Source organism: Sciurus vulgaris, assembly GCF_902686455.1.
Source record: "Sciurus vulgaris genome assembly, chromosome: 8".
Classification (NCBI taxonomy): Eukaryota; Metazoa; Chordata; class Mammalia; order Rodentia; family Sciuridae; genus Sciurus; species Sciurus vulgaris.
In genome coordinates, this window is record NC_136468.1 from 1,835,539 (window position 1) to 1,849,452 (window position 13,914).

Sequence of the window (13,914 nt, forward strand, 5' to 3'; positions counted from 1 at the left end):
AGTAGCATGGTGTCCATGCACAGGATGGTGATTAGGTCCTGCTCAGGAGTGGCTGAAAGCACTAGAACTTCAGAACAGGATATGGCATAGCAGAACAGACCCACAGGCCAGTTGCGAGTCGGACACCAGGAGGTATGTAGAGAAGAAGCTGAGGTACCTGTGTACTCACCTTGGGGTAAGGGACCGAGCAGGAAAGTATCTGCCTGCTGCATGTCCTTGCCCCCAGTGTTGTCCTCACCAAGTGCATTCCTCACGTCGGCAGCAAGTGTCAGACCCTAAGTCAAACAGGTGGAAAGCACTGAATCCAGCTGATAGGTTTAGACAGGACTCACAGTGGGGAAGTCGGGTGGCTTTGTGGTAGAGCCCTCTGGACTGATTCAGTATGCTGTTGTGTGGCTTGTCCTGATGCACATATCCTGATGGTGGTGTACATACTTGGGCAGTGCCTGCTCTGCCACACCATCCTCTTCCTTTGGCCTAATAGGAACCTCATAGGGTCCCAGGCAGAGATGCTATATCCCAGCTTTAGTGAGGCTTTACAGCACCCAGGACTCAGACCATTTCCTAGGCCATACCTACCTGACAACCTTCAAGTGGACCCCTGAGAAGGGCAGTTCTTCATCCATTCCCAGCTCTTGTAGAAAGGGGACTGCCCAACAACCAGTGTGACTCTCTAGCCTGGCAATGCTGGTTTGGAGTGGAGCAACTCTGATTTCATGTCTGGTTAGATGGGGAGGGCCCATCATGCCTTCCCTAGCCACATGGAAATGGACTATTCCAAAGCTCAGCCTGCCTGTTCTCCCTGGCATCAGGCTGCTTCTTGGAGAAGCCCTGTTCCCCACTGTATTGCCAAAGCTGTGCAGTGAGGCCCTCAGATGTCAGGCTAGCTCACTGCTATTTGGCTGCATCCAGAGCTGGTGATATTCCTTGAACAGTGGCAGCTTCTAAAATTTCTTTTGATTCTTGTGAATTTTTTATTTTTTATGATTTTTATAAGAATTTTTGTGTAATACAAAGTTTGCAGAAATACATCCATGATGTAAGAAATAAGTTTTCTGTTCATTTGAATATGAAGAATAAAGCCAAAATCCTGTCTGTTCACTACTAAAGAAATTGAACATAAAGTGGATAATAAATTTTATAAACATGCAATATCCTACTTTGTCCCATTCAGTGTTTATTGCTTTGTATTTTACGTGAAACCAGAGACTATTGTTATCTTTTTAGAATTATATTTTCTTAATAATCTTTGGATTCTCCTCTTTCACTTATTTTGAAGTATGATTTTATTTTAGATATGTCTTATTCAGCTGAATTTTTTAACCTAATCAGCCTATATGGTTATAGTGGTTATATTTGGTTTTTATCTTTTATATTTTGTTATTTGTTAATATTTTGCTAACCTTGTTTTCTGCTTTTTACTACGTTGATTGTTCTTTTCTCTAATACCTTAGTAATATTGCTTTTGATACCAGGTCCTAGTACTGTGACTTTGATATTAGTAAGATTAGTGTTTAATCTTAAGTTTTTAATACATTATTTCAATTTCTCTATTATCAGAGTAAAAAGAGGAATAATTTAAGAGCTCAAGTTTTTCTTGAGCTCTTTTTTCCCCTCCCATCTAAACATCAAGTTGTTGGAAAGATAACTAGAATTATCATCATTAAACGACTTATTTCAAAAATATTTTTTGTCACTGCATTTTAGTGTGTAACCAAATACGTAATTATTTATATTTGTCTCTATTTAAAATTTTTTTCATCATTTACCAATAATTATGTATAGCCACTTTCCATTCCCTGATGAAGGCCCAGGTAGAAGGATGATCTGGGCCGCTGTAGTCAGCAGGGATAACATGTTCTGCTAGGTGGAGGCTGCCCCTGCAGTGGACTTGTGTCACAGCTGAGGAAACCCAAGCTCAGGGAATCCACAGCATTCATAATGGGCTGCACGCAGGCCTATCTGACCTTTGCTTGGAGGTCAACATCTTTATCATCCTGGACAGTAAACAGTTCTGTCCTCTGCTTCAGAGAGGGTAGAGTCTCCAAGTCGAAGGTTGAGTGCTGCACTCACATCTTTGAGAAGGCAGTCCAGAACAAGACTCTCTGCCTCTTTGTAAGGTGTATAGAAATGGCAGAGACCTGTGGAGAGGTGTGTCCTGACAGAGGCGCATGTTTGAAGAAAACAAATGGAATTGCCAACAAATATTTCTTACCTGACTATCAGAGAAGTTTGTAAGTCTTATTGAGATTGACTTCCCAAAATTTATCATCATGACACTTATACTATTATAATAGTTATTTAAACATAATTGTAATTTTTTAAATAGTAAGCTTCAGATAGTTCTAGGAGCCCTACTGTTTGGTTCCTATATTATAACCCAGCACAGTTATACTGTTTAGCTCAGATATCCTGACACTTAAAACACACGTTTACATGTTCTGGGAACCTTGCTAGTTAGCTCACATATTTCTGGGGACAGGCTGGAGGCAGCAAAGATAGCTGGGAGGGTGTGACACACACTGCCAAAGCACGCCCCTCCCTTATCTGTTTTATGTGTAGGCATTTCCCAGAAGGTTTATTGTGCATTTGACTGTTCCTTAGAAAAGAGAGAGGGAGGAAAGAAGGGTGAAATCACCATTGAAAGGTGACAGTGTGTTCTAGTGTTTGAAGTTGTGAAGTGGAGGTTTAAAGGCTTCTCCAGTGAAGAAATGCTGTGGCTGGCCATTATGTTTGGCTGTAGCAGTTTATGACTTTCGGTTTCTTCTCAGTTGAACAGTAGCTGCTTGCCATTAGAGCTGGTGTGTTAAGACACAGACCTGGTTGGTCCTGGCTCTCCAGCCTTCCTTGATGTGCGCACTCTGGATGAGCTGGAGTTTACATCCAAGGTAGTGTTTCAGGCCTGCCAAGGGCAATCCTTTGTAAGGCTGTGATACTGTTGAGGGGCTGGCTGGAGAAAGCCACTTACCTCAGGTCCTCATGCAGACCTTTTAATATGTCTCCATGGCTTTAGGACATTTCCTCTCTATATTGAATTTGTATAAGTGGGGTTCTGTGATTTAAGTGTATTGTACTTCTGCAATTGAGATAATAGAAAGGAATATTTAGGACAAAATTGAAAATGAGTGTGTGTTTTAGGTCTTTAACTTTTATCTTATAATGTGGAATGAAAGATTACATGATTTATTGAGAAACATGTTTATACTTAAAATTTTATTGTGTTACATGTTATAGGTATAACACAATAATATATGTATTTAAGTTTAGGTACAGGAAAAATTATTTGGTGACTTTGCAGGAATATAAAGAAGCTTCTGTGTTTATCTAATCCAACAGTTTTCAAGTTTAAAAGTCCAGCCTCTGGTTTGGTCCCTATGTCAGAATTTATTTGTCATTTAAAAATGTGTGTAATGATTATTATATTCCAGCCTCATGAATTAACAGAAATTCTATCTAATATGAGAAAAGGAGGTACACGTAGTTGCCATAGTATTGGTGGAATTTGTGGTGTTGGATTGTAGTGAGTGGTTCTCCAGCTGCACACTAGGGGGCTCTGGAGGCCGCGAGTGTCCTCCAGGGAGTTGGTGCAACTGCCTTATTAGAATCACAGGCAGAAATTCATGAACTATTTTCTTTGTGAAAATCATTAGGAAAGTAATTATTAAAAATGATTCCATAAAGTGTTTTTATAAACCTTTTTTGTATTTTATTCCAAGCTCAGTTGTATTTACTATAATTTTGAAAAGTCAGTCTACACATTATAAACTAGGCATTTTGTATTTTTCTAATAAATTTAGATGTGATAAACATTTATATAAATCTAATAAGCTAAATTTCATAAATACATAGATAAATCTAATAAAAGTATTTCTCTCCTTCCCAAAGGATTATTTTATGCTTTATATGGACTGAAGCCTAATTGTTCATGAAATGAAATAAAATATTAAAATCATCTCTCTCTCATGTTTTCAGGGAATCCGAGCCCGTATCTTGGAAACTCTGGTCATGCTGCTGCTGCTTGCGTTACTGATTCTTGGGATAGTATGGGTGGCTTCAGCACTGATTGACAATGACGCTGCAAGCATGGAATCTTTATATGGTACAAATTACCTTGTATCAGTTTCTATAATGGAGACCATAGTTTGGGATATGATTACACATGACTTTAATAACATTTTAAATAATTCTTTGTATAGTTAATCCTTGATGTACTATACAGAATTAAGAAGTCTGTAGATGTATTTAAGAAATGTGCATTTGTTTCATATATGCAAAATGAGAAGCTTTTTTCTTAAATTAATTGGTTTCTGTTCTTAAAATTTCGGAGAGGCTCTTTTTTTTTCTTCCTTCCAAACAGGTTTTTTTATCCTTCTATTTTATATCTTTTTATTCTACAATTTAGAAATTATATGGTTTAGTACACTCAAATAAGCAATTACAATGTTTATTATACATTAATATAGTCAGCCTATATTAAGATAAACACATCTTAATGTGCCGTATTTGAACTTATTAAAGTTATTTATGTTTCTTATAGACCTCTGGGAGTTCTACCTACCCCTATTTATATCCTGTATATCATTGATTGGGATGTTTGTGTACTTCTCTGTAAGTATTCTTCTGATCTGATATCTAAAGGGAAAGTAGAGTGTTTTGTATTCTGGGAAATTATGGGAAAGCTTCCTGGTGAGATTCCTTAACAACTTGGAGATTTTTTTTAATTATTCAAGATAAATCTTGGTAAAACTGAAACCTTGAAATAATAATATGCTTTTGTTATTCTCGGAGGAAAAGCATTTCTGCTGGGTTGGAAAAGGAGAGAGAGGGACACCCGGGCACACATCCTCACACACTCTCTTGCTCACTCTCTCTTCACATGTCCAACACCCACCCCAGCCCATTCAGAGCACAGAGTCTGTTTTTAAATGGGAATGGTAAACTAATATGTGATGAATTTGTGGTTTTTATTTCAATACTTGCTTTGTTTTACTTGAGGTATCACACCCTATCTTAGGGATTAGTTGTTAAGTGTATATCAAAGGACTTAAGACTACAGTTGTCACTATTAAATATTCTTTTCAGGTTCTCACTCCTACCAGTACATGAAATTTAATCTGTTCTTTGCTTGGTTTTATAAAATTTCTTTTAAACAAAAGTACTTATTGTCATCCAGCTGTTAGAACCTTAAGCGTTCCGAACCTTCTCTCGCTTTAACTACCTTTTGTTAAATGTCTCGCTGCCTGCCCCTCACACTTCCCCTCTGCCTTCTTCATGGATATAACACAAGACCCTTCTGACAGAGCACTGGGAGAATCTAGGTTGGAGACAAGAATTTACTTAAAACAATGCTGTTTTGAGTTGCTTTATTTCTCTGAGCTCTGAAGTATATAGTTCTCTCTCTGTTGGTGGTCTTCTCATTTCTGCAGTGTGTACACCAGTTGGCCTTTCCCGTATGTTCACAGTAATGGGTCAGTTGCTAGTGAAGCCAGCAGTAAGTATTCCATTTTAAACTCTTTGGTTTATTAATTAAATATGTTTACATTTGAACTTCTTTTAGATTGTGAACTAGCCTTTAGAAATAGAGTATTTTTGTAGGTTTATTCCTTGAATTGTTGGTTATATTTTTTTAAAATCTTTTTTAATCTTTGGAAACCATATTTGTTTTTGCTCTGAAAGTAATAATTATAGGCATTTTGGTAACATTTGGTTAGGAAATTTTACAAGGAATTTTGCAGATATTTACAGGTATTTTAGGTGCTTATTGCTTTATATCAAACTAATTCTATTATGTTTCAAATTAACTATGTTTTGACTTACAAAGCAAAATATTTCTGAAAATGTTGCACATTATATCTTATTTCATTGAATGATACTTGCCTTTAATCTGAGAAATACTGTATATTCTTTTATTTATTTATTTATTTTTGGCCATACAGGGGATTCAATCTAGGGCCGCTCTCCCACTGAACTCCATTCCCAGAGCTTTTTATTTTGAGATAGTGTATCCCCAAGTGCTGAGGCTGGAATCAGACTTGTGTTCCTCCTGCCTTAGCCTCCATGTTGCTGGATTGCAGGCATGTGTCACCATGCCCAGCTCTCTATTTTCATTTAAAAATGATTTTCAGTAGCAGAAAGATGAGTAGAGTAGTAGAGGGAGGGGAACAGGGAAAGGGAGAAGGGAGGGAAAGAAAAGAACTGGGGACTGAATTAGAACAAATTATATTCCATGCTTCTATAATTATGTCAAATGAACCCTAATGTTATGTATAATTAAAAAGAACCAATAAAAATTTGGAAAATATAAAATATATACTCGACAGGAAAAAAATTATCTTAAGGGCCCTTAAAAATGATTTTCAGTTGGTAGTAGTAATTCTGCTGACCTATTCCTAAGTTTCTTTGGTTCTTTAACTATTTTGACAGATATTTAATAATGGAAAATAATTTCTTGTCTGTAGTTAGGAATTCTCACTTATTTACCCTGGATCTTCATTGCTGACAAAACTCAACTAACTCCTTACATGCTTTAGGGTTTCCCTAGCCCATTCTGATTCACCCCTCCTACCCTGCCATGGACTCACTCAGTGTAGCTCACTGCATGGCTCTGTGCTGCTCTTCTCCCGTCATGGCTCTGTCCCTCTTACCTACTCCTGCCACAGGCAGTGGGCTGGAACCCAGCTCCAACATCAGCTACAATCACTGCCTGGCTCTGAACCTCATGTTGTTGCTCTAGGCCAATAGTCAAATGCCTTCCTCTGCACTTCTCATGCTCACCTTTGTAACTGATTAATACTATGTTATTTTGGTTATGGGTTTGTCTTCCCTATCATGGTGATTCATTAAAGGAAAACACCGAGGAAATATTATGGTAGATAATCTTTAAGCAAATGCTTATTTAATTTTGAAAATTATAATCCCTTCATATCTTCTTTTAAAAATAAAGTCTAATTTTTACTTGCTCCATAAATGTATGTACACCCAAAGCACCCTCTTAGAGGCAAAATGAGAAGCTTTTTTCTTAAATTAATTCCTTCCTATAGTGTCTCACTGCTTCCTGTACACATAGGCCTAAGGTCCTGTTGTTCTGCTATGTGTTGTACACATAGGCCTAAGGTCCTAAAGTTCTGCTCCTGTTCTTCTGGGTGCTCTGAACCACCCCTGTCACTCTGACTTCACCTCTAAGTGTCTGATTCTAATGAGAAGATAGTGGTAATAGCTTATAGTACCTCAGATGCTATGCAGTACCTCACGGAGCTGCAAGCTCAGCATGTAAAACTAAACTCCTTATTTGTCTCCCTTCCCCAGGCAATTTTTCTCCTAAATTTGTCTTTTATTAATAACATCCTCAAAGCCTTAGTTACTTTTGCCTCTTTTTCTTGTTCCTAACACATAATAACAATGGTTGGTTGTACAACTTGGTAAGCACTGTATCTGACACAAAATTCCATTTCTTCCTTATGATAAAACCATGAATTAGGTGGTGTTATAAATGAGAAACCATGAGCTTGGGTGGTGTTATTTTATGGCTGAATTAACTTCAATTCTGGGAAATGGCATGTCCTAGGTCACAGAACTGGGATGGAGTGAGTTCGAACCCAGAGGCTGGCTTCAGAGCCCACTTTGTACCACTGTTCTGTTCCTCCCTTGAGCTCCAGAGTAACACGGCTACTTTCCTGAGTGGACTTTGTACTTTTCTAACCTGTGTGTTTCTTGTATAGTTCCCTTTGTTGAAACACCTGTCTTCTTTTTGTCAATTCAGGTAACTGAGTGATGTGCTCCAACCATCAGCCACACTGACCAAGACTTTCTTCTCCCTAAATGGCAGTAATCTTTCTGTCTCCAGCCTTTCATAACATTTATTTTAGCCTCACTTTTATTTTAATCCTATGATTACTTTTTGAACTCATTTTACCTCTTCTAGCATTTGAGGCCAAAGACTATGTCTGACCTGTAGCTGAGCCCTCAAAATTCATAGTAGTGCATAGGCCTCGAAGGCACAGAGCAATTCTTGTAAAGTCTTTGTTTTTTGGAATATAAAATGATGATGGCGGGAGTGTTCTTCATAGTGTTGTAGAAGTCAAGGGGATAATGCTCATAAGCACTTGACGTACATACCCTGTGCTATTAATGCTGTCACTCATTCAGCACCTGTGATGATAAGTAACATTCAGTAATTGCACAGTAAGACAAGCAGAAGTGGTCAGTCCTGATCCAAACAGTAGAAAGTGATGAGATGCTTTGATGGGAAAGAACATTCCTATTATGGTCCATACAGGACCATACATACCATACATACCTCTGCCCCACTTGTGTAGGGCCCTCTGATTTGCTATCCAGTTGGTCCTGTCAGTGGGCCACTTTCTTGTCACCTCAGGACCATCACACCTTCTGGCACCTGCCACTAACTCAGATTAAGTGTTGTTTCCCCTGGATAAGCCTCACTGTTGGTTACCTGGAGAAGACTTCCTCCTTCCTCCCATCCCTTATCCCTCATAGGACAGTCATTTATTGTCATTATTTATTTGTTCATTGTTAATTCATCCTAATTATTTATTTGTTGTCCCCTCCCAGGTTTAGGCTTCCTGGGGGAAGAGATGGTATGTACACCCACTGATTAGTTTAGTGGTAGGCTCCGGGGGACCATAAGTACTTATTCAAAGACTGGGAATTATTGAATTGCTTTACAGATGGGCTATATGGCCTGCACTTGGATTGCTTTACATAAATATAACATAAACTATAACAAATCTCAGGCGTAATAGGAGTTGTGTGATTTGAGAATATCACATCAGGCAGCTGAAAGGGCGCACAGTTTCCACTCTTGCACTTTGTGCACCGACCCTCGTGGCTGATTATTTGCTGGGAATACGTAGTTTGAGTTTGAATGATAGAAAGCATTGGTACCGGCATCGGGCTGCTTCCACATTTTCCCCAGCACTGTTTTCTCCTTTCATAGAAGGATGGTTATGTAGCAAAGGAAGCAGTAGGTTTTATCCGTTTTGAAGATAGTGCAGGTAATATTCCATACAATTGGTGATTGATGAGTGAGGTTCTGTTGCATGGCTTGGTAGTGAGTGGCTTATATGTTAAAAACCCACTTCTCTAGGGTTCTGTCCATTGGATGATTTTTTGTTTTTTGTTTTTTTGGTTCTCAACTTATATTTTTTAAAAATTATGATTATTAACATTTTGTATAAGTTAACAGGATCAGCATATTTCTATACATGCGCATATTGTGAATCAGTCGTGTCCAAATTAGATTTAAAAATATTGATTTTATTTTTATATTTCTTTCCACATTTTTATTGGTGCATTATAGTTGTACATAAGGTGGTATTTGTTGTTACATATTTGTATATGCACACAATATAACAATATAATTGGTCAATATTACCTCCAATATCAAGTCAGATGATTTTTGATAGCGTCAGTGTTCAGTATTCATGGATTGTTTTAGTATGTATGGATGACATAAGTGGAGGGTTCTGCATGTTACTGATATTGTTTATAGACTTATTGATCTAGATATTATGTAGGTAAATATAGATGGAGGACAAATGTTGGACTAGATGATTCATTCCTTCTAGATCTAGAATAACAACTTTGGCATAAAGGACATATTTGCTATATTTAGCTTTTCTTCCTAAATATTTTTAGTCATAGATAGACATAATAACCTTTATTTTATTTTTTCATGTGGTGCTGAGGATTGAACTCAGTGCCTCACATATGTAAGGCAAATGCTCTACCACTGAGCTAAAGCCTCAGCACTCTATTTAGTTTTTGACTCTTTAAAATTTATTCATCTGGTGTGCCACTGAGAAAACTTCAGTTTTTTAGTTTAATCCATTAAACTTTAACAATATCCAATTTATTTGAATGTAGATTTTGTGAGAATAAAGATTTGGTGTTTAGTTATACACTAAATTATAAAAAATAAATACAAAGTCTGTAAAACATGCTTAATTTATAAATAAAATAGTTTGAACATTTTATTTTGAGGTCTTAGTTATTTGAGTGAATATATTATCTGAAATAATAGACTAAGTAGCCTAAATTAGTCTATAAACATGAATTTTGTAATGTTATATAATTGAATAGAGTTTTTTTTGTCTTTAAATTTAGATCCTTGAAGACCTGGATGAGCAAATTTATATTATTACCCTAGAAGAAGAATCACTCCAGAGACGACTAAATGGTACATGTATATTACATATTTAGACCGGTGTAAAAACTGTTTAAACAACAGATAAAGGTAAAAAATACAAACCTCTTAGAGGCTTAAGAGAAACATAGGGACTTCTGGGTGAAAGGGCTCTTCAAAGAGTTTGATAGCGATGTGCTGTGATGAGCACAACTGGCCTCTCTGAGACAGTGGCCACTGGGGGCCCCCAGCCCTCCACCAGCTGCTCTTCACGTGATTTGCAGGTGCTGAGGTGCTTCAGGTCTGCATGCAGCATTAGTGACTGTAATGTCCCTACTTCATTTCCATCCTGCTGAGATCTTTAAGGTAAAGAGTAGCAAGTTTCTTGGACCCAAAGGTGCCAAACGTGACTCTCAAAGTTTTACTTATGAACTCTGTTGTTTTGAGGAATACTGTTAGTTATCAGCTGGTAACCAAGTAAGCACATTCAAGGTTCTAAAGTTTAATTTTAAATTGATGATTGCTTTTGGTTTCCAGTGAAGAAAAGTGTAATGATAGTTTGACAGAGAAATGACAGTTTAGGTAAATTCTTTTAATTTTACCTGAGTGATTTTTCACCCTGTACTCTCTTCTTTATATAGTCTTTTTTTTTTTTTTTTAAGTTGGAAGAACTACCCTTCCCCCACCAAGATCCAATTATTAATAGCTAATTATGTTTCAGAATCATAATTTAAGAGTAGTTACAGGATAAAAAGATGTTTTAAAATGAAGTATTGAGAAATAAGAAATATATCTACTTTATTCAACTACAAACAGGAAAATCAACCCTAAGTGTTGATAATATTTACAACTTTGTTTTTAGATCAAAAAAATTTCATTTGTATTTATTCTGAGAATTCTTGTCCACAGCATTATTTATTTGATACAGATAAACTGTGTCAAAGACTAGAACTTCATGTATCTTTTATTTTCCTAACTATATTAAAGTTATTTTAAAATTTGAACTAACATAATTTCAGAATTACAAACTTTAGTCAACAGTGTCAGCTTTATATAATTTTTATTAAAGCCATGAATACTGAAATAAATTTGTCTTCTTTAGATAATCATGCTATTATGTAGTAAACGCAGCCTGAGTCCCTAAGGAGTAGATATTAGACTTCATTCTGCAGTGTACAGTCATGTTTCAGCCTGTGGTATGTGTTATTTCTGTCTTATAAATCAGAAAGGGTAAGACATAGTACTCCATGAATTAAAGAATTTGAATTAAATCTTATCAAAACTACAAACAAAAATGTATGCCTGTTCTCACTTTCCCCATTGCATAGTAGGGAAGGTCCCCTTCAGAGTCTCTCAGTCCTTTTTGGCTCTTCAGCTCAAAAGTGGTTCACTATATCTAAGGAAACTGAAAGGGAATAACTTGCTAGAGAGCTAACCATAATATAAAATGAAGCCACATCAAAATAAGTGAAATATCCCAGTAGCATGGAGAAAGCAGAGGGGATGGTCTGGGGGCACAGAGGATGGCAGAGAACAGGACAGTGAGTGCTTTGGTCAGCCAGGTACCATTTGTGACTGTTTGGGTTAGTAGGTCATCTTTAAAATATTTTTGCAAAGCTGCTGAGAAGGTTATGATATTGCTTTTACTGCTGGTTAGCCATTGTGGACCTATTTCAGGTAGGAAATAATGGGCTAAACGGTTACTGATTACTATACGTAAGTGGTGCTGTGGCAAAATTGACATTTTGACTAACAGGGATAAAGAATTGCAAGATTCTGTAGAGCATATTGATCAATATATGCAGAGCAAAAAAGCAAGACACAATTTTTTTATGATTTGCTGTTTTTAAAGAAAGTATAATGATAGGTTGGTAGGATAAACCACCATCATGTATTTCATTTAACATAGTATCATATCAGATATATTTTGTTGTAAGTTACTTTATATTTTAATTCTAAAATAGAAGTCTCTATTTTCTATTCTTGCTATTGAAAATAACTGCAGACTAATGAGAGTAAAAAGACTTAAAAACACAAAAAGTACAATGCTGATTATCACAGAACTCATGGTGATGTTTTGCCAATGACATTGAGAGGGATAGGATGTGGGATGCACATCACAGGAATCTTTGGGACATCTGTGTGATTCCTCCTGTTGCGTTTTACAGTTACTTGAAAAAACATGACACTTAAACAATATCAAGTGTTTTATTGCAGGAATAAACTTTTTTTCTTGAAGGTAGTCTGATTCGTATGGCAGTTATTATGTTACTGGAGTTGAATTTTGTGCCCTATTTAAAAAAATATCAGGGTACCTGTAAGATGAAATGCTTAACTATGACTTCTCCAGTGCTCTTATTGAACATGGATGGTGCTGTAGGTGTAAAGTTATTGGGAGGCTTTGTTCCTGTTAATCTTGTCATTCCATAAAGTATGTCAATAAAGCAAAGTCTTGCGCTGTTGCAATGTTCATCAGTATCCTAAAGAAGCCATCCTGTTACCATTCTCTACGGCCCTCCCTCCTTTCTGTGTACTGCAATCTTGTGTCAGATGTAGTGCAGATGAATTAAGACTCCAGGTCTCCAGATCATAGACCAGTTGACTAAAGAAGAGGGAAGAAAAGGGATAAGAACATATAAAGACTTAATCTAGTACATCAACACTTAAGAAAAGAAATAGGGCTGAGTAGTTCTGTGTGTTCCTGAGCAGGAGGGTAACACAAAGCTCCACTCCTTTGCCCAAGACAGCCCCTGCCATGTGTTCCCCATTGGCATGGAGAGAGTGGAGAGATGTCTATAGAACTTCTGTGATCCTGAAAAGACTCCCACCCTTCCTGTCCCTCAGCATAGTCTCCCCTCCTTTCTGCCTTGAGACTCAGGACTGATGGGCATGTGTTTTCTCTTTGCCCCTCTGTGACAGGTAGTAACACAAAGAGCCCAGAACATACAGGCTTCTTGCCTTTAGGACTGTTGCCCCTTGTGTCTTTGTACATCTATTTCTGGCCTGATTCTCCACTCTCCCCTGGCTCCTGAAACTTTCTGTTTGTGCCATTTGACACTGAATGTTAACCCATTAACAAAGTCCTGGATCCTCAATCTTCTTCCTTGAAGAAATATGGTTCTCTCCAGCACCATCATATCTCCCTGACTGTCTTGCTAGTTGCTCTCTCTTTCCAAATCCCTCGCTTTACTCCTGGGGTTCTGTATGTGCCCTTTTGTCTTCCTTGCTGTTTTCCAACACTTGAAATCTCATGTTGTTAGACTGTGACCTGTTTCTGTCATCCCCTCTCCTCCCAGGCCATTTCTGCTCCTCTTTGGACACTTAGCTTGTACTCCTGAGCATTCTTGGATGCTTAGGCACAGGCCTTTTGTGTCTGTGGTGATTTTGGTGTTCCTGCTTCTGGCATTTTCAGTTTCTGGGAAACTCCTTACCCTCTCTCTTGTGAAACTTTGTCTGCCTGTTACAGGGCTTGGTCCTGGCCTTCAGCAATAACTCATGTTCTATGTATCTCACATTCAGGAATTGTGCTCCCACCTGCTCTTCCAGCTCACATCCTTGGTTACTCTATTTCCTACAGTTCTTCAGTGTGGAAAACCAACATGCCACTTATCCTAATAACTTTTCCTTACCCTTCCCCACCATTTCCTTCAGATGGAAAATGCCAGGATGGAACGTATCATTTTACAACAGATGTGATGGTGGGGGAAGTGAAATTTGGCGAGAGGGTAAAAACCAGAATCTCTTTGAGAATATTTAGGAAGGCCCACAGT

The 13,914-nt window shown here is 37.5% G+C and overlaps 1 protein-coding gene across 1 annotated transcript in view; it reads left to right on the forward strand.

Moving 5' to 3' along the window:
- Positions 1-13,914, forward strand: part of LMBR1 (limb development membrane protein 1) — a 162,372-nt gene that overhangs the window by 97,678 nt on the left and 50,780 nt on the right. Inside the window, exons 6-9 of the mRNA XM_079152646.1 lie at positions 3,973-4,099; positions 4,538-4,608; positions 5,342-5,491; positions 10,126-10,198. Coding sequence (XP_079008772.1) covers positions 3,973-4,099; positions 4,538-4,608; positions 5,342-5,491; positions 10,126-10,198 — 421 coding nt within the window. The remainder of the gene's footprint in view (positions 1-3,972; positions 4,100-4,537; positions 4,609-5,341; positions 5,492-10,125; positions 10,199-13,914) is intronic.